At 41.1% G+C, this 27,747-nt stretch overlaps 1 protein-coding gene and 1 long non-coding RNA gene across 7 annotated transcripts in view; one reads left to right on the top strand and one right to left on the bottom strand.

Annotated features, from left to right (window-relative positions):
* LOC111269538 (uncharacterized) overlaps positions 1 to 27,747 on the top strand; it is a 77,168-nt gene that overhangs the window by 3,873 nt on the left and 45,548 nt on the right. For 2 of the 6 annotated variants that reach the window (XR_015314641.1, XM_086972133.1), the window contains exons 1-2: positions 6,123 to 6,615; positions 12,641 to 12,698. Coding sequence is in view for 2 of the 6 variants with exons in the window: in XM_086972133.1 (XP_086828259.1) it covers positions 6,613 to 6,615; positions 12,641 to 12,698 (61 nt within the window). In the remaining 4 variants the exon portion in view is untranslated. Of the gene's footprint in view, positions 1 to 6,112; positions 6,616 to 12,640; positions 12,699 to 16,542; positions 17,323 to 27,747 lie in introns of those variants that run through there. The other 4 variants (XR_015314642.1, XR_015314639.1, XM_086972134.1 and 1 more) reach the window with 4 other exon arrangements.
* LOC147752224 (uncharacterized) lies at positions 9,070 to 11,420 on the bottom strand. The gene is made up of 2 exons (XR_015314637.1): positions 10,426 to 11,420; positions 9,070 to 9,481 (listed from the first exon to the last, which is right to left on the bottom strand). It is a non-coding gene; the product is annotated as an uncharacterized LOC147752224 (long non-coding RNA).

The following is a 27,747-nucleotide window of genomic DNA, read 5'->3' as shown; positions in this document are numbered from 1 at the left end:
GGGTGTGCATTTGTCTCTGGCTATGTAGTATGAAAGACTCTGTTCGATGCTCGGTAGACATGAGGACCTTAAGGCTTGACAACGTACTGTAGAACGATTGCTGACGGATTCGGTTACCAAAAGCCAAGTGTTTATTCCGTCATAAAACGAGTAATGGTCCAGATAGATCGTATTGCTCATACTACGAGTAAGATACAAACGTCAATATACAAGATAGTCTCTCATATGTCATTTGACGTATATCTTGCCGTTCACCTATCGTATTCTAGGTTATGTAAAATAGTCTCATACTTCTATTTGTACGCGATAGTTTTCACTGGTAAGGTCCTTTCATTTACGGCATACACTGCATAGAAAAACAGCCAGGTAGCTGGGTGCAAGGTACAACACTGGCCGCAGGCTGTAGAGAAGAGCTATATTTGCTCATATTTGTCTATTGTGGTTGTGCAAATTGTCTAAATGCTAAAATTAATTTAGCGTTCGCACAGCGCTAACAGTAACGCAACTTAAACTATGGCTGATACGAATAACTTTCTAAAAAACATGTATACGAGAAATTTGATGAGTAAGATGGCTTCTGGCAATTTGTCCAATAGACAACTTATCTCTGGACAAGGAACATACCTACAGATACTAGTACAAACACAGCGGCAGAGCATCTCTCGCGATGACGAGTGACGTCAGCGGTTGACGAACCGGCCATTCAAATTGTGAATATGGCGCTGAATTGAAGCAGCGATGATTTACAATCCATGAATTTGTACCTGACCGTCTATTGACGGTTTTCATACCGCTTTGTTAACGATGTCGATGTTGATTAACTGCCACTGCACCTGTTCTTCTTACACAAACGATACAGCAACATTGTCTTCAGTGCGGTCTACACGGCTACTAAGTGGGTGTTGATGAGGTGCAACCAATTAGCGTGAGAGACATCTACCTTCGTTTACCATTTATGAAGACAGTGCTCGAGTAAGATATACTGAGAACGCATTGTCAAATTTATTGTTCGTTCTAAATTCAGCCTCTTGAGCTACACATGACTCATATGTAGCAATGTGGCCGACTATTCTTAAGACCTGTCTATTCAACAGCTACGGTGCCATCGTCTCTACGGGCCCCTATTGATATCTCGTATCTTGTCATTCTCGTAGTCGTTCTAAGCGTATTCTGCGACGTTTCAACCACTGTTCGGAGAAAACGACGGCTTGAAAAGCTTCAGCTTACCAAGGCATGCCAAATTAGCCAGAGCTTCGTTGGGCGCCCCTGCTTGAACGACATGTCAAGGTGAACTTCAGAAAGCGCCGTAGGGACGTACAGATGCTCAAAATTTGTGATTAGAAATTTCTGGATCTTTTACGGGATTATGTATTTTTCTGAATAGGACCTATCCGACGAAATCTGTAGTATAATACGAACTAACAAATATCAGACGATTCTGGGCGTAATATCCTAAACATTTATTTTGCTTTCATACCTTTTCTGCTATATTTTATATTCAAAACAAAGAAGATAATAGATTATTTTGCGTGGGTTATGTAAATCTTTGTGATTAAATTGCTCGAATAAGTTACTGTTAGAGCGCAATTGCCAAAAATAATTTTTGTCATTACCAGTGACCATGCCATGCTAAGCTATTTTTTCGGTATTTTTTTTTGTTATCAGGAACCGTCTGTGGTTGCCGCATTACTATTACCAAAAGAGAATTAAAGAATTTGAAACTATTAATTCATATAAAACCCACTAGTAGGCGACAAAGCTGTCCTGGGTGGCGATAGCTAGGCCTGCGCAAAGCGTGGCTAACATCGAGAAGTTCGTACTTAGTTATAAAGTAGTCACCGAGGCACGCCCTTGTCGACTTAAAGAATTAATACGAGTGCACACAGATATACAGTTAAGGTCGATTTGGTTTCTTTCGTAGGCTAAATTCTTTCAATTGAAGGAACCAACATTTGGCAAGCTAGCAGAAATATCATTAAAAGAGTTGCGTTCATAGTAATTACAAAATTTCCGTAAGGACATGCCATATCGAAATAGGCATGTATACTGTTTACCGCGTCTAAGAGCACCCTAGCATATTGGCTATTTTCGCTGACAATTCTTAGTCATTTTTGTCATCGTCATCAAAAATGCACCGATTGCACAGAAAGTAAAAAACGTTGCAAAAAAGTAAAAAATATTGCATTTTATGCGACTGCTACCCGGTTTTTAATGATTTTTATGCTAGCCTGCTAAGCAAAATAAAAGTACAAGATTGTGTTATACTACTAATCATTGTCGTATCTATAATAAAACTGTTATTAAAGTGTTCCTACCTGACGATAACAATATCATAGTTTTAACGCGTGCACTACCGTTGACCAGACATCCATCTGTCTGTCTATCTGACAAGAGGGTCATTTTCGATCCGGGCGTATCTCTTTGACGACATCAATCTCATACAGTTACATATAATCATCGTTGCTGTGAGTGTCTTTCATAAAAATGAAGCCAAACATATTTTAGACTACATTAAATAAAGATGTTATTTATTAAATTATATTATAAAATTAACGTCAGCGATCTTCAAAGTACTTTTTTTAATGTTTGTCCAGTCGTATAATCCATCAATATATCAGCGTTTTGATCCTTTTTCTCACGATGGCTACGTTACAAACACTATGGAATATTAACAATTAGTATATATCTCTGTTTAGGAGTAGATGTTGTCCGTCCGAGATCGTGACCGTGCGTCAGATTGTTAGAAGAGAAGTGTCTTAAAGGCAGTTTGTTTCGCTTTGTTTTTTTGCCATCTTCATTAAACTCCCTTGTCATGAAAGGTCTTAAAGCAATTCGTCTCCAATACGCCGTTGGCGTTGTGTTGATCAGTTCAATAAACTATTCTACTATATACTATATACTATATACTACTATATACTATAAAACATATAAAACGCGCGTATCTATCATTTTTCAATGTGTTAACTAACCAAATGTTGATCGGCGGCGTTTACTGCGGCTCCCAGTTCAGATGACAGCCGCAGGATGAGCAGATACCAAATGAGTGTTATTTCTTTCAGAAGTCTAACTTCGACTGAAAATTTCTATTCACGGACTTTGCCCAGTTTCTGACTGAATGACAAGGCAGGTTCGACTAAGCTCGTAGCCGCACCCTAGCCGCTCCAAAGATAAAATCGCTTAAAAGCCTTAAATTATAAAAATCACCAAATAATATCTCTGAGATTTCTCGTCGACTTCCCTGCGGCGCTGTTTACGGCGCTTTAATAGAGTTATTTTCGAGAAGCTTGCGTAGATTTAATGGCTATTTAAGTATCAACTCAAATAAATAAAAGAACATATATATAAGAGGCCCGTTCACACTGAACAAAATACATCGAAGATATCACTGCTGAGTTTGATTTCGTGTACGATCTCTGAACACAGAGCGAAAGATGCTACCTGCTCTGAAAATCTGTTCTCTTCTTACAAATACTTATAAAATTTGTTTGAATAATTTAGTCACTGATTTATCGCTTCCGGGAGAAAGATCACAGTGTAACGAGAAAGACAGAGGTACACAATGGATCCAAAGAAACAAACAATTTTTCTAAAAGCATCTCAACTCGTGTGAGGTGCTCTTACAGAAAGCTGCTTACAAAAAAACCTGTGTACTTAAGCAGAAGAAAGATGAATTTTAGTCACTGTTATCAGACGCTAGGAACAATGTTAGTGTACCTACGAACATTTTCCAAAAGACATGTAGTATTGCTATTCAACTAAAGGTTAATTTAATCTTTTTGCCTTCACATATTTATGTATGTTAACATAGATATTCAGGCATTGCTTGCTATGCACCTCCTATCGCATTACCGCATATAGTATCAAATGTGTAAAAAAAAAAAAAAAAATATATATATATATATATATATATATATATATATATATATGTATATATATATGATTGCCTCATTATAGAATCAATTTACAAAAAATTCTATGTACTCGCCCAAGGGAGTTTCTCAGATATGTGTCCAGCCTGCCACGGGTTGCTGCGATATCGGTCATTTTGAGGTTGTACGATAAGAATACGTTTAGAATTGCGGTGCTGGTTTGTGTTTTCATGATTCTACAAAGCATGCGAGGTGATGCGGAACGGTTTTTCATCACGCGCACGTTTCTAGCCTAAACATTAAAGAGAACAGGGAAAAAGTGTTCTCCGGAAACCAATGAAATCTGGCATGATCAAGTAAAATAGGCAAAATTTAGCAGACTAGCATCATATTAGTTATTAGTCTATATAAGTTTGTGATGATTGGGCTCTCATGGTCCTTGAGCGTTTTGGAAGAGCGCTGAAACACTAGCGGTTTTCTTATCAAGTAGTATTGATGTTAGCGGGTTAGCCAGACGTAAATGCTTTCCCTTGTTTTCGTCCTTATTGATTTTGACGTTTTTTTCGACTATTCGTATTGTTACGCGAAAAAAAGAAGTACTAGCGTTTTCGTTAGTTAGCTTCTCATGCTAAACCAATTGAAAATACGGTCGAAAGCTATCATTAGTCTACTGAAAGCTGTTGCTTCGGAAAAGCCGAAATAGATCGTTTAATGTGTATTAGGTTAGATACAAAAATGCATGAACTGTTAATAGCTTCGTTGTTTATAACATCGCTTCAACGGAATAAACGCTTCAAACACATCTATGTCTCTTTTCGATATTCTCCTTCAACATTTTCTTTACGTTACACTTTGATCTATCTTTAAGCGGCCCTATTAACAATCAAGTTTGCAGTTTTCCTTCTGACGAGATCAACTCAAGTATTTATCGATTTGCAGCAGTAATATTTTTCTTCAGTGTCGCTGAGCAGCGTCACTGCAACTTCTGGCCTTAACAATATAAGAAAAAAAAAAAGAGACAAGATGGATTGCTTATCTCTCTGTTGATTTGCAAAACTGATAGCTTGACTGATGACTGTCATCATCGATTGTGCCGTGCCGCAAGACACTAGAGCAACACAGTCACTGATTGTTTTCGCTCTGTTACGCTTTCTGTCCTCAGAAGCCGGCAAATGCCGTCGAGCTTACGTTTGATGATGATAGATAAATCGAGTAATCTATGGGCATCATTATCACGAAACCCGGTCTACGACACAAGGGAGAGATGTTGTCAAATCAAGGTCTTCAGAGATCCTGTTCTAAACCCCTTTTTCATGCCAGCTTGACCTGGTACACTTGAATAATCTGAGCTATAACAGCGACATCTGGTAGTCGTGTTTGTGGGAGAGCCCCTTCGTGAACGGTGCAACGGTCAAGGACAGCCAGTAGAAGTTGGCTGTTGAAAAGTTGCAGAAGCGAGATTACTCCAGGTGATACACGTCGATGAATGATATGAAACGATATGAAACGACATCAACGACGCAGAGTCATCAATGGTGCCCTATTTATCTGGGGCCAATGTACCTGATAAGAAACAAACAAACCATTTTACATTATTCAACCTGAAAGCTTCAAAGAGAAGATATTAATTCTAGTATTTTTGATATTAAAATTGCCACTGTTGTATGTCGAAGGTGTCAATGTCGTCTAGTTACACCAATACCTCATACTGAACCGTTTTTGTTTACATAGAATGTGTGATACAGGACTAGTTACAATATACACAGTATGTATAAGTTGAATTCGAGTCGATTACCTCGTTTTTCAGGCGATGCAGGCCTATTTCATGAAATAAAGCCGCGTGAAAGAGTCATGTGGAGGTAACACTATTAAAACGACTAATCAGTTATGTGCCAGAAATGCCTAAATATTCAGTACGTAATAATTGATCCTTATGTAAATCTTTCATGCACAAGTTTAGTCTCGGAAGCTCAACTCGGCTCTGACTCCAAACTTCCTCCATTACCGTTACGCTGCAAACAATTTCACGTTCGAATGAATATCCAGAATTTAGCTTTTAATTAGAATTAACTATCATCGTTTCGGTTCGACAGCCGAGAGTAGTCCCGACAATCTCTACAGAACGAAAAAAAAATCTGTCCTTCTTTGTCTAAATACAGGATAACAACAGGAACCTAAAAATGTGCAAATATTTGCTTGTCCATTGACTCTGTCTGTCGCCTGTACTTACCCGTTGTGATATTCTCTTGTTACTGCAAGTAATACCATAAGGGAGCGGCTATCTCTATGATAAGGGTTGCGTACGCACGTCTTTAAAATCTGTCACGTACATAAGCCGCATTCGACTGACATAACAAGCGTGTCAGCTATGGCGACCTGACATGATGCCTCACCGGCATTAGGCACATCAGCTTGCAACTGCTAGTGGCGCAGGTACAGCGCCGCATCGGCTGTCAGGCGCTGTCGTCTATAGGCTTCCTCCGTCCTGATATACTAGTACTTGTTGTTATTGTTGCCATTATTATTTTTTTTTTCAGTTAAAAGTAGTACAACACAACAGCAAAAAACGCCCTACAAATCGTGGTCTTGTCCATCATCTATCGCACTAATTATCTGTGACCGATTATAGCCCTTGAAGTATGTTGACTATACAACTGTTGCACTTCATTCAAAATAGACACACGCAATGTTCGCCTGTTAGGCGTTCGTTTTCTTCGGCGACGTCGCGCGGGACTGTCATACCATGGTAAGCTAGAATTTTTTCTAAGTACTAGTAGTTTTGAAAATACAATGCGAAATTACATAGCGGTCATTTTCCCAATTGAAACGCTGCAAGAGGAAGATACCCACTGGGAGGTGGAGAGAAGTTTGCGGATCATTACGAGATGTGGGCTAGTTTCGAACATGCCTTGTGGCAAATCAGACGAAATGCCGAAAACGTTCCACTCCACTCGCATAAGTTTTTGGGTTAAACCATGGACAAGTTCGTAGCTGAATTGTTTCTGCGCTCAGCCATCAGCCAGCCCTTTATATCATAGCCTAGACAGATTGCTAGACAGATGTTTCTTAATTAGGAACTTAGTATGGACTTTGAATTTAAGGACAGCACTGCCATGCCCTGGAACCGATTTAAGCGATTTCATTATATATCCATATAGGCACCAAACTGGAAAGGTTCAACGCGCATGCTTTGAGCCTTGCGTCTTAAAATGCCCAAGTTTTATGTACGCGATACTCAGCTAGCAGCACATATCCCATATACGATATAGCAGGATAAACCAAGCGGGATTAAGTAAGGTTTACAGAAACAAGCAGAATACTTACCGAACAAGGCAAGAAATTTAGGAAGCAAAAACAACTGCAAATGGTTTTGTGCAGAGGCAGTGACGCATATAATAATAGTAATAGAGGATCGATAACTCAGATGCTGTGATGGGTAAAATGCAAGTCTTGTAAAACTGCTGCCTATAATCTTTTAAGAGAAGTTTAATTATGAAGTAGACTTCGCGCAATATTACAGGAACTATCGCGGAAGCCGTTAATGAACTGATATCAAAAAGGGAACGAAGAGTTCGATGGAGATGAATTGAGCAAATATAAGATCATCTGCTCTTAATAATGTCTTATGGTCCAATTTAGCTGCCTGACGTTTGCCGGCTGTAGCACTTGTCGGCCTTTTAGCTAACCGCAAAGTGTAGGGCTTGTTAAATGTTAAAAAAATCAAAGCGGATGTAGAATGTGTCGATTATGTAACGATAAAATACAATAGAATGTATTACAATACTATAGAGAATTCTAGGTAGTTTTACTGAAAGTTTTACAAGCAAAAATTAAATTTAGCGAAGACGAAATAGACACTGGCGAAGTGGATTGTTAGCAGAAACAATTGTAGCATGTATAGATAAATAAGTTAATAATCTGAATCACCAATCGCGCTGGAATTAGAGATGGGTACGCCTGTCAAGAAGATTTCGTTTCGATGATTCGAATGATATATATCTGTTCTGGTCAAAATAGAAGGAATAAACAGGTGCCAGTTCGGACACAGTTAGGGTACAAGGGTGGCCTTGATCGCCAGCTGATATATTGTCAGTCTCACTCCGACGGTCTACTCTTACACCAGTTATATGTGCGTTCCTGTGAGACGCACCCATGTAGAAACTTAGGAAGAACAAACTGATAGACACCTAGGCCAGCTACAACAGCTGATTGAAGCTTCATATGTGTCATTACTATCACTCTTTGTTTCTCTTTATCCAGTAGTCAGCTTATCTGACCGATGAACTTCTGCACGAGTATCCTTCGAGTAGAGGTTTCACCACTACTAATTTACTATAACTGGTTCTCTCTATTGTAGCATCGAGGTCGTGGAGCGACTAATAATGCGTGCAGTCTGTGCAGCACACTCTCAAGTGAACGAGAATAAGTGTCCATAGAGGCTAATTATAGGAGCATACTTCGGCCGCTAAATTTGCCTGCGTATTCTAATGGTATTATCAGTAGACGTAGTAGTAGTAGACTCTATGCTTTACCTACTAGGCTCCTGTGTGTATGCTCTAAGATTCTATCCTTTCAGAATAGGAGCATCGATTGACAGTCGAAGCGGCGAACGAAAAAGTTCTTAACATTTAGGGGCCATTAATTTCAGAAATGATTATAAGCCAGTAGGCTTGCACTCCGATAGCTTGTGGCCGTTCTATAGAATTAAGTAAAAAAAAAAAGACCATTTAAGCTAAGCGGTTCTAGTGACAATTCAATTCACAATCAGACACCCACAGTTGATTGCTATCGCGCGCCTTCTATCAGCTAATAGGCTGAGATAATTTTTTAATGCCTACATTGTACTAAACTGCTGTATGAAGCTGATCGGCCATCGGCGATATATATATATATATATAAGGTCTAGTATATAATTATATCGAGAGAGTTAGCTTGCTCGTTAAACTTAACTTATAAAAAGTGAGTCTAACCTACGCGGATATTATTAACATAGAAGGTTTTACCTTCAACCTTCGATCGATTAAAATAAATATTGGCTAAATTATTTTAAATAAAAAGAAAAACAAGCTGAAATTAAACGCTAAATGACCAGCGGCCAGCCTGATTAGACAGGGAGCATGTTTCGTTCTTAAACGTCGGCCTCCTGTTTTTGTAATGCATAGTCCGAAATAATACAGTTTATAAGAAAGCCATTGCTTGCTAAATTGTACTTGCCCTGTTGATTGTTTATTATTTCTGAAGTAAATTTATTTATGGATGAGTTTTAAGGGTAGCCACAAGTCAAGACATGGCGAATTCAGAAATGGACAGAAAATTACGCTTTCTGTTAATATTAAAGTAAGCTAAACTTGAAACACTTTCCCCTGCATAATTCTGTTGGATGCCGTCCAAGTTCGTTTTAGGTAATTGATTTTCTTGATACACTCTATCTGCTTTTATCAATAGAAAATACTTCAGAATAGCAAGCCTACCCAAGTTCTGCGCATCCAACAGCTGCTAGTTGTAGATTTAAGCATTACGTCTAATAAAAATTATAATCCTTGAGGTCAATTCTGACCTCACTGCGTTGTTTCTTACGGCATCGTGGCTATGTCTGAGGCAACTCCTATGATCTGTAATAATCAAATTTAATGTAACACAAAAAATTGGATTTTTTAATTGTGGAAATGGTCATGTCGCAGAATGTCACTGTAAGAAACTTCGTAACAACATGCATTGCAACATAAATTGCAAAAAATTAATTTATGTTTTATTATTTACTCACTAAACGAATGAGTTAATTATATGAATTTACCAGTTTTATCAAAATACTCATAGCCGCTAATTGTGAGCTGTGACAAAACGTCCCCAAGGTATATCTTAAGAAATTAGCAGAAAAGATTACATGGGGTGTCTAGTTTTAATCATTTGTTTCCACTAATTAAACAGTTCAATATATAAATATGTGGGCCGATAATGTATAGTGTAATCGCCAACCGTCGTACTAAAGCGCACGGCGAAATTGAGACGAGAAGTCCGATCGAACAGGTTCTTACTATCCATATATCTTTTATATATATTTTTGAAATTTACTACGCGCAGCTCATCTGTGTCTCATTATATCTGTGCATAAAACCGTAACCGGAAACAGCATTCACGCAGAATGTTTGATTCACAGATACATATTCATTGTGAGTTCTCTGAAAAGTATTGACCACTTTTAAATCAAGACGTTTTTTGAGACAAAAAACGAGGCAGATGTATTTTTTATGCATATTTTAAAATAATAATACTAAACTAAGTATACATTATTCTGATTAATGGCCTACGTCAATATTCTACTAGTAGAGGTCCGAAGCAATCATTTTGCTAAAGCACGATTCCTTTTTTATACCATCGCAGCCATATCGAATCACTTCTTTGGCAACAGTCAGGGCTTTGCCATCTGATGGAATGCCTAATAACTTAAACATTAGATGTAGAACTTAAAATCTTATTTTGTGAAAAATATTTTTATTAACGTTATTATCTTATGTAATTCACTTTTATCACCACTTGAGACTTTTGTCACACTTACTTGAGAATAGAACCACAATTTCGTTGCGTTTTTGCAGAGTTCCGCAGATAGGAATACGATTAGTTTTTTCTTCTCGGCCATTTTCTTCAAATGCTTTAAAACTGCTAGTAGTAGATGCTTAGCTCCTTGACGATATCGTTGCTTCTTACGTGCTGGCCGAGCGCAATTCTTGCAACAATTTCAAACTTATCTGTAATAGGTCGACCACTTCGAGCAACATCTTTCACATCGACATTTTTTAAACAACAGTCACAGAACCTTCTTAGGCTGTTTCTTCCAATGACCCATTTTGGCAGTACACAACAAGATTTTTTTTGGCTATGGCAGCATTTGGGCGTTTGTCATAATAAAACAGAAGAGTACAGCGATTTTTTTCGGAATTTTTACTCATGTTTAAGGAATAAAGTCTGGACAGATGTATTTCAGTGTTTATTTGTTTAGCACATCTGCTAATTCCGAATCTCGGCCTTCAAATAACTGATGGCTACCCAACGTGGCTCATTCTACTTGTAATATGTGATCCTAAAACCTTCTAGCTCAAAAACGGTTAACACTGTTTCTACAATCCAATGTACAGAAACGATTTATCCTATTTTACGTGCTCAGCGTTGACAAGACACGTTAAGCTCGTACGACACTTTTACTATCGTGGTAATATTACGTATTATTGTAGCATTCCTGAGAAAGATCTTGTCGTGACTTGACCTCTGGTTCTAAGAGATGGATCAGCAACGGCGTCCATCACAGCAAAAACGGCAATTGTCACCACAATGGCCGGTCTATGGTCCTTAGCTTCGTTTCGCCTTGTTAGAGACCTTCGTATAAATGAAGCAACAAGACGATATGCCTGGAGACGATAGCGGAAATTTGCTTGGCATTTACATATGGCGAGCACAGGTTAATGCGAAATTTGTAACTCATCCACTGGTAGTACGGTGGAAGCTCGAGCAAAAACTAGGACTGCCTTATTGGGCCCTATGGCCTTCGATAAGGACGAGAAGGCATCTAACAAAGCCTACTACGGCGTTACGTTATAACATGTAGACATGTATAGCACCGTATGATTGAGAGCAAATTCGTGTACTATTTAGTAAGACGTTTACGGGCGTCACAACCTTTTTTATTTCTGTTTGGTCACTGTCTGCCTTAATCTGTGCAAGTCGTTGTTTTGGTGAACTTAGCTCCGCCGGAATCGTTTTTTTACGTGCGGTGCCACTCGGATATTTCCAGCCACATCGATGGTACACACATCGCAACATACAAAATACGTTGCTAAAAATTCACGCCAATAGGCTGTGTTGTTGTTGTAGACATTCGGCGGTACCTAGTGCGTTAGTTACGTATAGAAAATTACTTTACTAATTCCGTTAGATATATAATTTCTATAATTCTGTATGGTCAAAATAGTTGTGTTCACAGGAACACGACCCGATTAGACGTTACCAAGACTCAATGTATGGGCATAGTCTTTTCATGTCTCTTTCAGTCTACTCGTCTTGGTAAACCAATGTAGATAAACGAGACGTGCAAATATTGCGGTACACATCTCGTGATTACTTGGTCTCGATACTTCTGAATTGTTGCAAGCTTTTTTTTTCTTTTTCCCTTTTTTTTTTACTAGAAACCGTCTTGGCATAGACATTTTTTTAAACCAAACCATGACGGTCGACGCGTTGAATGTACTTGGATTTTTATTCTTGAAATAAGTTACTATTTTAAAAAAAATAGATTATTATTAGTAAAAAAAAATTACATTAATGTTCGAAAATATGATTCAGGAATTAATTAGTACCATACAGAGAAAAATTTCCAATTAATTGATTATCGTATATATTGTTCTTATTTATCATCCTAAAAGACTTCCTTTAAAGACTTATTTATCTTCCTCATTTTAGTGAAGTTTGATTGAAACAGGTTGCACTCCAGTGACCTTTTCAGAGAATGCGTTTATTGTTAATCTACGTCCAAACTGGAATGGTTTGTTTGTTGGTCAGAGTATTTAGTTATGAAAAAACCGAATCTACCATGCTAAACATTCTTTTCTTTGTTATTATATATATATAATTTGAGCACATATCGAAATAGAGCACAAATAATTGTGCTTCTAACGCTTCTATTTACGTTTGAGTAAAAATACAAATGAAAAATTAAATGTCTCCGTCAATTTTAACCTACTAACCATTTTTTCTTATTATTAATGTTTCTCTAATTACAGGGGGTCATAATGAATATATTCAAAAGTAATAAAAAGAAAAAGGACTTGCACGGCAATGGTAAGTAAGGCGTGTTCAGATTTTTAAATAGATTTCCCTGCATAGTACTTCAATAACTGTTTGTTCTGTGAACGGCATGTATCGCATAATGTTAGGATTAGTTAACCATTCCCTTTAGCGGTTTGATCGCTAGACAGAACGCTACTGCTCTGTTACCAACTCAGTAATCCTTTCACCAGTTTGACAAGCTTGGTTAATAATTGTACCTTATCTTATTGCCTTTCCCAAACAAATTAACGTTCTTTATAATCCGTAAGCAATGAAGCTCACACGATCGTATAAGCAACAATCATACGAGCGTTCCCTAGTCGACTTGTGTTCTAAGCCATATATTTCTCTTTTTTCTTGGGTATTGTGTCATGCTCGATTTTGTCACCGCGTTGTTATGCAGAAAACTCACGGCTGTTCCTATGTTTTCTTCTTAGAATATAGTTTTGTCGCTTGGGCTTCATTACCTTTCCCGATTGCCCCGCACGCAATTACCGTTCTTATTCCTTTTTAAACTAGGACCGAATTGAAAAAGCAAGAGGAGTATGCTTCAGCAGTGGATTGCCACGTAAGTCCGTGTCGATTTCCCCGCTTGACTTGATTCATTTTTAATGAAAAAGAAGTTCAACGAAGAGGGGAAGCTGTTTATCTATAGTGAAGCTCCATTGGCTCTGGGTTTTAGTCGAATCTGAATTGAAGATGTGAAGTCGAATTCAAAGAAAGATGAAAAGGCCCAGCGAAGATAAATTTCCGACATATAATGGTTTTCCACTTCTGCAAGAGGAAGCTAGCGCTGACTGCCGGTTAGATATACCCATTGCATAAACGCTTGCGAAGAGTTAGAGAACACACGTTTTCAGGACGGTGCTTTCCTTTTAAAAAAGGTAATTTTGATCTTCATAATCGGCCGCCATTCAGCCTCTAAAGATTTTAGGACAGAGTTTCCAGATGGAAAGCCTGTGTTAAAACAGGCTAAACGCACTTTTGGTGTACTAGAAGAAGCTGGTGGGTTGGACTCGCGTACTGAGGAGCTAGTCTGATTTCAGGATTTTGGGTACACCGTAAGGTCAGTTACCGTTAGTTAACGTAGTGTATGTTGCCATTTGGTCAACATCTGAAAGACCTCTGTCGTTCTGTTGTTGGTAACCGTACTCGCAAGGCAGCTACTTCTGCGTGAAATTAGCCAAAAGACGTCGGATAGTTATCTGCCATAACAGCTCCATGGTACCTCGGTTCAATTGAATTCGGGGCAATTGTTGTAAAAATCTGATTGAACCCGCGTATAACGAAGTGTCGGTGCAGAAGAATGGGGAAAATCAAGATCCATTGAAAATAATCATTATCTGAAGAATGACGTAATAAATAAACAAGTTAGGCCCAGACATGGCCTTTCTCAACGTCGTTCTCGTCGAACCTTACTCGTTAATCGTCTTCGTTTGTGGTTGCCGTGGTCGTCCTTGTTGGTGTTCTCACTTCGTGTTCCTTCCGAATTATCTCCACGACTTGCAATACGTCTTGCATCAGCAAGGGAGTAACGATGATATGTTCTTCATCCTCTTTTCGTAGCTCTGTGCTCTATGGCTTGCATGCCCGCCGCCGCCCTCACTTGTCGTTTGAGAGAGGTGCTTAGCTCCCTCTTTCTCGCTGCTGTATGTTGAAGAGCGCTACTGATGCTGATAAGGTGTGAGAGTGAAGCCGGGTCCATCGTTCGTGTTCCACCATCCGGGGTACGTGCATGGCCGGATGGAAGGTGGCGAGGGTGCCTGAGTCAGGCTAAGAACTCGCAGCAGCCGCTACCACCTGCGGCGGAGAAAGGGCACTATTGGAGCGAAGGGCAGCATTTAGCTCCATCCCGCGCAACCGGTCTCCTTCGTTGTATGTTTCGATTACACGCTATGGCCTCTATGCCATAGTAGGCCTGTGTGTCTGAGTCTATGGGTGAGCGCAGGCTTAGGAGCTCTGTACAGGAAAGACAGTCTGCCAGTTGGGCAGTAGTGGCACCAGCTGAGTCGGCTCCAGAAAGCGTACAGCCACTGTCATGGTATAGCATATATGAATATATTGCAGAATATCGAGTATATGTCAGACGTATTCCTCAAAAATTTGGGAGGCCTTATCGAATTCAGGCTTCGAAACAAGCGACGTTGACTGCAGTCGTTCTGTATTCGGTATCGTGTCGTCTGCGCAGGTGGCAGCGCATCGACTGCCATCTGCACGAATAGCGAAGCCGTTTGCATTGCATTGGCACGAGGTACATATAGAAGTTAACGCATCGAAATGGCGGAACGCCTTTTCGACCACCATCCACTCGCTGCACGGGCATGACTGCTGCTACGTGCTCCGGGAAAGTGCGCTCTCTGTCGAACTCTCGAACAGCTTTTTGCGAGCGCGTCGTCCAACGATCCGCCAGCTTACATAGTTCACCAGTGCAGCCGTTGAACAACACAGACAATAGACGAGCGAGGGCTCGTGTTATGAGTGCACTTTTCATTTTTCTGAAATTTCTCTAATTTTGCAAATAGCGAAGGTGGTAGCAGTAGTGAATCGTTTGGATTCCTCCGTGTTTCCGAGCCGTCTTGGGCGTATTGCCCAGCGAGAAGATTATCGTGCAAACAAAACAGCGCGTGGATAAGCAAGGCCAGTTCAAGCGGAAACAGGCTAAGCAGTAGACGCAACAACATCTGTAATAGCAATTACAGCAGCAGTGAGCCGAAGATCAGAACCAGTCTAGGAGTCGGAACTATTTTGCTAAGTCAGCCCTAGTAGCCGGTGGAGGCAACACCGATTGCTGGGCTGACCCAACAGCACAGTCCATCAGTTGGAACAGACCCATTTCGGTCAGTGTCCAAGCAGGCGTGCGTCTGTTCGTTTTCGAGAGAGAGAGAGAGAGAGAGTGAGCGCGCGCGGTAGCGGTCGTCGTGCAAGACAGAGAGAGCAGCAAGCTCCCCGGAAGCAGGGGCCTCAGCGTCATCAACAGCAGCAGCAGCAGCAGCAGCAGTGGTAGCAGCATTGGCGGCTTAGCCCGTAGAAGCAGCAGCAGACGGAACTGGAAAGTTGCTGCAGCCGCCCTTGCCGCCGCTGCTGCTGAGAGTAGATTGAGTGCGGGTAAGCTGGAGGGAAAGCCGTTGCAAACCTTCGAGCAGGTGTCAGTCAGCTGGCTACTAGAGAGAAAAGAGGCAGGTTAAGTGTGGGCGTCTTCAACGACAGCAGGTGCTTCAGCAACACCTAGCTAGCTTAATAGATAACAGCCTGACAGTTGTGGCAGCGACTGAAGGTCCTCTATATGCATCCAGCTACTAGTCAGTGTTGATGAGAAGAGGTCAAAGCGGCGAGGCCAGATGCACAGTGCGAAATCCTTCATTGCCAAGATAAGAAAGCCTGTTGCTACCGCCGGGCGCGGTAAGTGGAGGTGCTCAGCAGAGTAACTGCACTTGTACGTAAGCGTGCCAGAAGACGCACAAGCGAAACTGCGGCTCCTAGCAGTTCTAGCATTTAAGTCTCTGAAACAGAACTGCCGTATCCGTTAAGCGGTGCGGACACTAAGCGAGCCAGGACAAAGTTAACAAAAGTAAGAGGTTATTGTAAGTTGTAAATTAGTTGACGGGTGCCAGTCTCTTTTGTGACACTTGTCGTCACAAGTATCGACAACAGTGTTGTGCGTAAGTGTGTATGTGTGCATGTGTGTATACGTGGGTGCGCGTGTGCCTGTATATGTGTCAAATCAAAAATCTAAGGCTGCTTTTTGAGTATGGTCGTTGAGCACGCAAATCGAATCATCATTGCAGTGAAGCAATTGAGTGTTTTTTTCTTTTAAAAAAGTTCAGAGGAAACGGGGTAGATGTAAATGGTATTTCAGAGGCAGCGATAAGAGCTTGCTGTGCACGGATAACCAGGAGCGCGCACGCATCGGTGAGAGTGGTTCTATTATTAAGTGTTCCAAGTGAGCAAAAGCATAGAAAGAAGGAAAGAGGAAAAAAGTAGGAAGGAAGCTTCTCGTGCACACGAAACGGCAAGGTGCCAGGTGCGGAAGTGCTGTGAGCTTCTGAATAAGAAGAGCGTGGCATAGCAGACGGCCAAAAAGGAACGAAAGAAAGTGTAAGTTTCATGCGTTTACGTGTAAAGGCAACTCCATCGCAATAAACCGTGTTATGTAGTCGTTGATTCGCGCGAGTTCTCTGTGAGTGTACAACCGATTACCGCTACTTCTTTGGCCCAGTGAGCGTTCAACATTATGCAACAATCATCGGGGTTTCCGCTGTTTTCAGCTCGACAGAGCAAAAAACAGGGACGCGCCGTTGTTGCCTTGCTGCTACAGTGACAACACTTATCGCTGTTGGGTGCAGGTAAACGCAGAATTAGAGATTTTCATTGTGTGTGTACTGGCCTGGGGCGTTCTATCGACGCGCTGTGTTACCACCCAATAGACCTGAGAGAAACTTCGTTGATCAACTATAGTACAGCTGTTGTTATCGGTGATCTGTGTCAGATTTGTAATGGTGACTGACGTCGCAACAAAAACTGGTGCTTCTTATTATCAGTTCGAGAACAAAGAACTGGTAGTTACGGAACGGTTCATAGCTGAATTGAAGATTGGCTCGCAATTCTGAGTGAAGAAGTACGCCCGTCGGATAAAAAGGTGCGTTTTCATAACGCAGAAACATATCGTAAACCTCACCGTAAGCATGGCAAGTGTAGAGTAGAAGGTGTAGGCTATGCGCAAAGGACCCGCCAGAAGTCGAAGAACGATATTGTCATTGTTGCTAATCATGCTAAACGAGAGAATTGCAAGCAGACCGAGACAATCCGCACAGCCAGTAGCATAGAGGCCTCCATAACCAATAGCTGTAAACGGGTATGGGCGCGCTGATTGGGGAAGATGCTTGAATTGGGGAAGAAGATAGAAGCCCACCCGTAGCCGGCTCAAAGTTTCGAAAAAGGAATAATGGCGGCGACGCGTCTGACACTGTGCAAGTGTTTCACCGGTGCTGACGCTATTGACAATAACACAGCTGAAATTAATAGACTTGCGGATATAGCAACAGAAGTACGGTTGTCCGAAGTATATAACTTGGTCACAGTGTCTTGTATCATACAGATCTATTATACGTGTATTGATAGTTAGATGTGTAACCTAGTTTGTGGACTGTTGTAAGTATGTTTAAACACAACATCATTTTCATAGCGGGTAAAGGGTCCGTTCTGTTTCGTGGTATTCTATTTTCTCGAGACGCTTTTTTCTCTCAACACGAACATACATTATAGTAGACATAATAGGCCGCTATGAACTCATCACAGTTTGTCCTTAGGCACTTCTGTAAGTTACCAACTAATGGGTTTAAAAGCCATTTTAATTCGTCTGGTGATTTTTACTTCCACGAAGTTGAAAATAGTTCACATCGGTAAAGGGTTTTGTGTCGTAAATTTGTCGTATGAGCGACATGAGGCTCGGAAATCTTAAAGCCTTTCTCGGGATCAGATTGGAACAGGTTTGTCGGAAAAAGAAATAGTTTAAAACCATTTACTTCTAAGAGCTATCTACTAGAGCTACATGGTTAATATTAGATTTAAGGCTGACCTAGCATAAGGAAACCTCAAAGCTTTATCGCTTTCGCATACAAAATTTGCTACATTTAAATAGAACTCAACCAAATTGAAACAGAGAAATTAAATTCATGCACACAATGAGAAGCAAACATTAAGAATTCGATATATATATATACTAAATCGCTTATATACGCTATGTATACGCGTGCTACCCAGTTCTACGAAATTGGGTCTGCTTACAAGGTGAAGCGAAAGTCTCTGGCCAGTTTTAAAAGTCTTTTGACGGTTAAAGAGCTTCGACATCCGTTTAAGTATCAAGAGGTATGTAAGGATTTTGTATCAAAAAGCAGACCTAACCATGCAACTTATTTTAAGAGGGGCTCCTGTTAGTATTTCTATGTTTCCAGAATGCCATTTTACAAACACAGAGTATAATATTAGTGGGGTGTATGTTGGAAATGAGCAGGGTTGAACCATTTTATTTCGTCAACCAACAATTCCTTATTATGTTACATGTATGTTTGTGCACTTTCGCAGTTGACTGTTTTGGTTCCTTCTTGATTTTATGTTGACAGGTCTACGAATTAGGCACAGTCGTAAAACCTTTCCTAACCTGCCGTTGAACGTGTCGTATGCAATATACTAATTTGCGCAATTTTCTATTTCGATCGAATTTGAAAGATAAGGTTGTTAGGTTGTTGATACGAGAAACACACATACATTCTTAATTTGCATCTATAAGCTGTTGTCTCTATAAATTTAGGACTGACAAAGCTAAACAAGTTTCTCTCTGCAATTTTTACTTAAGGCTAACGCCAATTATCTTTCTTATGCATCTATCAGATATATACACAACATGGAAAAGTGGCGCTTTGGGCTCAGAAAGTAAAGTTAGAAAAATGGAGCACATCGGCCTACAGTCGACAGGCTTTCCCGTTCCATTTTTTTTCGCATTTAAAGCAGACAATTACCGCCCCTCGGTGGCAGGTATAGCATTACCGACGTTTATACAGGTGGAAGTTAGACACTGTGAGACATTTTGTGCTGATCATCTGGTTTTTATTCAAGTTATTGTACGTTGTGTATATCGATTGTCTCAATATAATTTCAAGTAACAATGAACGCAAATGGATCCTCAGAGGAGTACTGAAAGATGGATAACACTGGGTGCGCCGGATCCATTTGCGGTGCTCCAGCAGGCAAAAGAAAACCGAATATTTAGCGAACTAGCGAATATTTAGTTAGCGAACTTTGGAGAAAACCACGCAACACTCACGAGCAGAGCTTACATATATATATAACACACACACTTACATATATATAACTTGAACTAGTCATGATTCTAGTTGTTGCACACTGAAGTCGAAGTAAACTGCATAAAATTATATATATATATATATATATATATATATATATGATATGGCTTTACGTAAGTGTTTTACAGAAGTGTTTTATTATGGATGACTTGCGTACCTTTTGCTATTTCAACAGACGTGAAATGGAGGTTTTCGGACAGTGACAAGCATTATGTATCATTCTAGCTATATGGTGTCTCGCCGGTTTCACCCTCGTCTCGAATCGTTTGAAAAACGTTGATCGTAGTGATGATTAGTTCTAAAACGACTGTTCTCTTTGTTAAGCATGAGGGCAGAGCATCTGTTCGGGTATACCATCGGCCATAGCCGGCATCGGGTATCGGGTAGCCATAGCCGACTGAAGTTTTCTAGCAGCGCTATATAACTGCCTAATAAGTACCAAATTCATTCGTCATGTTTCAGTCTTCAAAACGATCACGATCATTTGATATTGGGAACGTTTAATTACCTATTCTTTACGTTGTCTTGATTTCGGATTCTGTAGAAGAAAGAGGGCACCTGAATAAACCTATAATCTATTATTACATATACTATATTTTAGGTAATGATATTAGTTCAGCATCTATAAACTTCTATAGGCTTTTCTCTGTGAAAATCGTCGTTTTTCCAGATTTTCCATGGGGTTTTTAAGGCTCTACCATCTGATATTCCTATTCAACGCTTCGAGGATCTCAGCGTTGAATAGGATTATCTAGTGAAATTGAGAGCTGCTACCACAGCTAAATATCTCGCTATTACCCGATCCACTGAATTATCTAGGTAAGAAGTGGTCTAGCCAAAAATCTCATACATCAATATTAACTGGGTCTAAGACACATTTGACAGCACGAGTGCATATTTAACACTTGTCAACGATCGCATTAATTCATGCACTAGAAAATCGTTCAGTTTAGGCCCGCTTTGGCGCATGCAGAAATTGCGCATCGCGCTCAGTTGAGAAGGGCAAATTTAGCTAGTCAGGTACGGCGTGATAGGCTTACTTTTACGGTTCCCCAACTAACATCTGTGCACGTACGGGACTGAGCTCTACGTTCAGCGCCGAGACTGCGATCTGCGAACGTCAGCCCACCAATACTAAACGAATTCAAGGTCAAAGAAATTTTTTGTATTCATTATCTTTTATTCAATCAACCTATGGTACGACGACTAATAACGGCTAAGGAACATGGAAAAAAAATTGTGCTGTATTGGCGCATAGATATTATATTTAAATTACCTGAATTAACAGCTGAGTCAGCCAAAATGCCATTGCCTGATCCATTTTCGGCCACATTTGTGCTCATGTACAATGGTGGGTACAGCAGTTACCTTTGCATCGAAGGGGTACTGCCGCCCCTGGTGCACACGCTGCGTAAGCTGTATATTTTTCATTATTTCTGCTTGCAGCTGCCTACGGTTCCAGGGATTCAGTTTCGGCCGTGCGCAATTTTCATTGTAAGTTGCGTAAAACAAAGCGAATCTTGCAGCTTTTCTAAATAAGGCTTTCACATTGTACAAGCAGAAGCCAAGCCACAGTTCAGCCAGAGACCAGACTGCCTCTTACATCCACTTCAAACCCCACCAATACTTACCGAGATTGCGGCAAATTGTTTCGGCCGCAAGCTGAATGTCAGATGCCAGTTAGCTTCGACTTTTCATCCCCCCCCCCCCAAACATTATTCCTAGGAGCCTGCCAACCGAATGTCGGTCCCTATCCCGCTTTTACAACTGTAGTTCTTCTCGGCCTTCTTTCGATCCCTGGGCACTCCCGGATGTTCTATGGTAGAGGCAACGCCTAGTTTCCGTCAGATTCTGCTGGCCGTTCTTTTCAGTTCTGTGTGTAAACAGGGCCTTCTCCATACATTTGTACGTCGTAGGCGATAAAGGAATCGGACTTCCTTTTCTTAGCTCCACAGCCACGCTGCAACTACTATAGTCTACAACTGCTGTAGTAGTATTGCGTATTTATAGTGTCGTCACCCTCATAGTGGTGGTGGTCACCATGTCAGAACTCAGAAAAGCCGTCGAGAGAGCAGAAGATTTTGCTTAATGAGCGCGGCGTACCGTACAACTAAAGCCAGATAGCAGAGAAGCAGGAGTCGTATATATATTAAGTATTTGAGAAAGAGGCTGAGAGGATAAACAAACTTTTCGAATCTTCTCTATTTAGGAACGGCGGGTGAAAGCAACTGGTCAGTCAGCGCCGATATCATATTATGTTTAAATGGAGAAAATACATATACCTTTGTCTGGGAATTTACGACTATCTGTTGTATGGTATGCGGCCGATAAACGCACACATGTTCGCTAGCTAACTGGCTCATTGATATATTGTAAGGTTGCTTCTGAAATTACTGAAACAAACTATTACGTTACAATAAATCATCAACCAGCCTATCAGTGATCAGAATCTTCGCATTAGCAATGGCTATGTCTCAAGTGAGTTGTTCTATATTCGTATCCAACGGGACATGTGTCTTTATCTGGCTAGTACATATACAGATTATAGACCGTTTTGATCGGCCAAAGCAGATTTATGTAAGTGACACTAAGCCATTAAGCGGCAGATTTCCTCGTCTAACGGTATGTTGGGCTGTAAAACTTCTGTATAGCCAATCGTACCTATATATTATTTTTCAGCCGGCATGTGATCGTCTAAGAAATTATGATAAGTGTTATTACTTCATTGTGCATTGCTGTGACAGGTTTCTATTGTTTTGACATCAGTTTCGACAAATCAAGGATTGGAAACAACAGTCAATACTGAAGGTGTCCTTGATATCGGACATTATCGCGCTTTTATAGGTATATCGTTATCCACTGTTCGTAATTGTGCATGTGATGAGTTCTATATTTAAGCAGTTTGTTGGTTTTTTTTTTGACTTTATAAGTGATTCAAACCCTCAATAGCTTTACAATAAATTAAATATTTCCAGAAATACGTAATAGATATATAGTAGTGTTTTTTTTTTATTCGTGAAAGGCTTTATTCCTAGGTGTCAACGGCACTTTCACGAGTCAACTTTTTAACCTTGTGTGCGGTTATCAAGGAAAAAGCCGACCTAGTCGACTTAAACAAACTTAGAAATGCAAAAAAAAAAGTGCTTATTTTAGAAGTTCGCTACATGCAAAAATTCTCCTGCTCGCAAGAATGTCTTGAGTATTATGGCTAGTAGTACTTATGGAGGTTTCCACCACCTTTAAAGAATATCGAAAAAGGCAAAAGGTATTGTCGCTGCGATGGCCAAGTTGGCGCACTGGGCAATAGGCTTTGCCCTTGTAACTGGAACAGCAGCAGGCAATCGCGACCTCTCTAGCTATTTCTTTTACTTCTGTTTTTACGCCTGTCTCTCAACCGTCCTCTCGTCCAACGGCCTTAATTGCATCAGCAGTCTGTGCAACGCCGACGGCCAAACGGCATCGAGGACATTGTCGCGGCGAGTGATTGGAAGGGAGGGTATAAGTTGAACAAACTTCATCTCTAGGTGTATTATGTTTCGCGCAAGGCGACATCCTACCGCTCCAAATCTTACCATAAAATGGCCTCAAAAAACTGCAAGGTCCCCGCTTGCCCCCCAAGAGACGCTGCAGACCTGAGGGTGTCTAAGAGCACTCGATATGGGAGGTCCTTTCTTGTGCATTGTGTTACCTGCTGGCTTGCGCCCTTTCTTTGGTCTCTTCTGCTTCTGAACTACTAGCATCTGTCTTTTTTTCATTTTCATCTGTCTATCCGTGTGTCCTTGCCATGCTGTAGAGCAACTGACGATTCGCTCTGCTGTAAACAATGGACGGAGAGAAAAGCATATGCTGAGCGTCAACCTGTCATTTTGCTATGAGAGAGAATAGCGCAGCGTAACGTCTCTGTCGGAAAAGTAATACGAAACGGTGTTTTTATGGTTCCGCGAACTGATGACCCCTCGATGAGTAAGGAACAGAGAACAGCGACGGATCGTGAAAAAGGAGCAACTTTGATTGAACCTGGAGCATTCGCGGGGAGCGAAGGTGGGCAGAGTTTGTACATGAAGTACCGAGTTCACTGGGTGACAACGCTTGGGATACAAGCAGTTTTGATGAATGAACGAATTCGTGCGTCATGGTAGTTGATGTTGCTAAGCTGGTAGATTTAAGCTAATGAAGCTAATTATCAATGGAATAGTTCGTAAACCATTCCCAGGTATAAGGGCGAATTGTGAAGCTCATCTGATTAAGCTCGTTTGCGCTCGAATGGCTACGTTAGCCGACAGATTTGTTACATTTGGAAGTGACTGGATCCGAGGATGATCGTAAAAATCGTGCTCCACCCAGATAAAGCGCCAGTTTGATTTCCTAAGTGTCGCATATAATGTGTTTTCTACGGCAGCTCGCTATAGTCATCATAAGCACTTTCTCATATGCTTGAAAGGCCACCTAGCCTCGATTGTGTTCCACACCTAAACTAGAAGCGTTTAAGATGAAAATGCGACCAAACCTTACTTGGTCTGTTTGCCTTTTTATAAGTGTCAACAGATGGGCTGTGGGACACCCCAGATGTGCCTAATATTGGATATAGCGTACGTTTCGAGTCCTCTACAGGTATGAAACGACCACAGCCTATGATTAACCTTCCCAAACTTGGAATACTTGTTGATTCAGACGTAAAACAGTGTTTATGACAGTTCTACGTCGACTGTATACTCGTCGCAATTTCGACTAGCGCTCACACCTCTGTAATACAACATAGCCTAGAAGTGCAATTGGCTTGCTCTTCGCACTTCTCGAGAATATTTCATCCCTGAGCACCATCCGTCGTCACTTGGATCTTGTCATCGGCCGCCTATGCAGCCATGCAAGTAGTTAACCAACAGCCCTTCGGTACTATCCCGTTCGTTTGCTTCTTAAAGTTGGCTTGTCGTTCCCAGCTACCGGGAACCAAGGCTTTGCCAAGGGAGGAGTTTTATCCTAGTAGCGACAGGCAGCTGCCAAGGGGGCGACGAGCGGGGGTGATGGGTGACGCCAACTTTCAACATGATTAGCACAGGTTGATAAAAAGATTACGTTGCGTCTTTTTCACAGCATCGCCAGAATTGTAGAGACTTAGTAAGTCGTAAAGATAGTAATGGGCGGCGTGCGCAGTTGCATTTAATGCGCCTTTCTACGAAAGCTTGTATACCCTGGTGCTATAAACCCCGGAAGGATTCTAGTAATACACCGAAAAATTACTGCCGTCTTTGCTATATTTAGGCTAATGTAGGACAGGCATCATACGATACACAGACTGTCCACCAGCCCAAAAAAGTCTACCGTCAATAGCTATAATGCAGTTGGCGGCAAGTAGCACAAACTGGTTTCCCGTTTGATGCTCGTTTATCTTTAGTCCGCGCGCAGCTTCGTATTTTTCTATTGCATACATCGAGGTTTTGTGTCACAGACATAGAGTATCCATATACCCTTCCATGTTTCTCTTCCTTTTCATTTAGCGAAAAACTAGCTATACATTACAATATTTGATCTTCCAGGTGCTTATCTCGAACAACGTATAATTAGCTTCTGCGCGATCTTACGCTTACGTTTTGCATATTGTCAAATAAAAACTCCAAATCCGAAATCAATAAATTGTATGATGACATCTTAATTGCGAAAGGTCGCCCGTTCTGGGTGTGACCCGCTGTTTGCGCTGTAGATGTGTTATACGAAGCGTCGCTGACCGCTGTGTTCTATATGCAGATGGTATCCATCACGGTAGCTTCCCACGAAATGACCACTCCGGCGATATGATGGTCAATTGAAGATTCAATATTATCAAAATAGAGCGAATCGCGATCCTGTGGCGTACAAAGCAATAACAATCAACGAACACGTTTCTAGCCGTCACCGTAAAGCGATATTGCGACAGCGTAGTTTTGCTTACACAACGGCAAAAAAAAAACAGAAAAAAAAAAATCAGATCTTATCTGAAAACTAGTGGCCGCTACTAAAAAATTAAGGTGGGCCTTAATGCGAACAAAAAAAATGTTTGCTGGTACATATCGTGCGCTACAAAATAGTGGCCCTTTATACTTACGCGGATTGTGGAATTGAAGAAATAACATAGCAGGAAATACGTTTTAAACTCGATGTGGTGAGCTACTCGTCACTATTCTAACTCGTCAAAGTCCCTCGAGGCCCTAAGACGGAATACTTGACGATGTACGCCTGAGATTAATATGCTCTTTCCGGAATATACAATGACAAGGGAACCATTTTTCAGTTAATAGAATTTATGGTCGTCTTAGCATATTGCGGTGTCCCAGTGTGCGATGCTGGCATTAGCGTAATGCACCGAAATCCATCTTACTAGCAGCAACGTAGTGAAATCAGGACGCGGGTCCACGTAAGACCTTAGCTAGCTTAGCGTTAACTTCATCGTGAGATTTTGAAGGGTCGATTCAACAGAAAAATATTCGCTGTTCTATATGACGTTAGTAAACGTATTTCGAACGAGTCCATACACTTGTTTATTAAGGGGCGTCCTGGGCGTCGAAAATGACTCGATAATTTATACGCTATTGTGTATCGAAATAAGGTGGTAATACTAACATTAATAACAAAAGTAATAGGGATGAGCGAATCGCGCACTTGAGATCGATAAACAAAGTTAATAAACACCAACTAATAGTGTAACGAGGCCATATTTTAACAATATTGTCCCTATTTTAAGCAATTAACGTACCCAACGCAGTACTCCGGCGTCCATTGGGTTTGTGAAGTTCGGCACTCCGTTATTCACGTAGGTCTTCATCGCAGTATTTTTTAAGGAGATTTGTAGCAAAGAAAAATGTCGCTGGGTAAGATGGCTTAGTCGGTAGCGTTAAGTTAATGCTGGCGTGGATTCGTGCCGGATTTTTCGCGTGAAATATATGTCTGGTTTCTTGTTCCATATTGTACGGTACTGGCAGTGATCGTAGCCGTGCGTAAAGGGAACCGACTCTTACACACGAACCAACATTTGCATGGTAGTGGCTAGGGCCGTTACCATAGCAACGAATAACACGTCTTGCACGTTTCTTCATTCATATCGTGGGGCTACATCCCACTGATGCAACTACTCAGAGAGTCTGCAACGACGGAAAAAACATGGAATATAATATTTCACGTCGGAAGCTGACGCTACGTTATGTAAGCCTGCTCCTCGTGAAATTCAGCAGGCAATAAGCCCAGCTTTACCATAGGCTCCCTTCTAAGTGAGCACGTGCTAATGCCTCGCGATTCAAATCCGGGGTAATTTAATATACACGGAGTACAGGCGTAAGGACAGTTGCCAAAAAAAGAGCTTTATAAATAGGGGCTTTGACAAACAGGAAATTTGCCGGCAGCTATTTTAACAGGGACCTCGTCTATTTCTCGAACTGCCTGGTCAGAGGAAACGTGTTGAAAAAAAAATTGTGCCACCCGAGACCCAATTCATTTGTCTAGTTACTTTTGTGGTCTAATCGGTGCCTCGGCATGCGACTCAGCATCAAGTTACTAGTGCAGCTGCGCAGGACTCGTCATCGCATAGCCCTGTTGGTGATTGATGTCATCACTGTTTCTTTGTTGTCAATTAGATCACCGATTGTTTGTCGACACAGCTGACATGCTGATGTATATTCAGAAATTCCTCGTTAATTTTCTGCGATATTATCCACTCGCTTTTGAAATATCGATGTATAGCTGGATGGCTCTTCGTCATTCCCATGTGCATCGAGCTCCTCTGTCTCCTGGATAGAAATGCCGAACGCCCTTTTACACTCGAGGGTCGACATGATCAGCATCCGTAGGGCCTTTGCTAATGATGGGGTTAAGTCACAGCTTGCCTTGAGTGCGGCGCATTGCTTCAGGTATACCATGGGAATAGCAGCTATCCCAGCGCAAAAGATGCACATAGTTCAGGGCCTTTTGTCATTATGACAGGCGGCAAATGTCTTTGGGTAAAATTGGTTGACCCGTTCAAAGATGTAAGCGCTCACCGATACACGGGAAGATCATTTGGCGCAATGAGCTCTACGTCTTTTTGCTATTCTTTAGCAAAAAGCGTATCCTTGAATGTGAGACTCAACGCATGGGTCTAGCGTTTCACTTGAGCTAGGTCTACACATCGCGTCATGACTTATGACAGGAGTCCTGTCTGTACTTAATGTCATAATTAAAATTAGCCGTATACCGTA

The sequence above is a fragment of the Varroa jacobsoni genome, unplaced genomic scaffold (assembly GCF_002532875.2).
Source record: "Varroa jacobsoni isolate VJ856 unplaced genomic scaffold, vjacob_1.0 scaffold_1395, whole genome shotgun sequence".
Classification (NCBI taxonomy): Eukaryota; Metazoa; Arthropoda; class Arachnida; order Mesostigmata; family Varroidae; genus Varroa; species Varroa jacobsoni.
The sequence above is the reverse complement of the archived record's forward strand: the minus strand, read 5'-3'. Positions and strand labels throughout refer to the sequence as shown.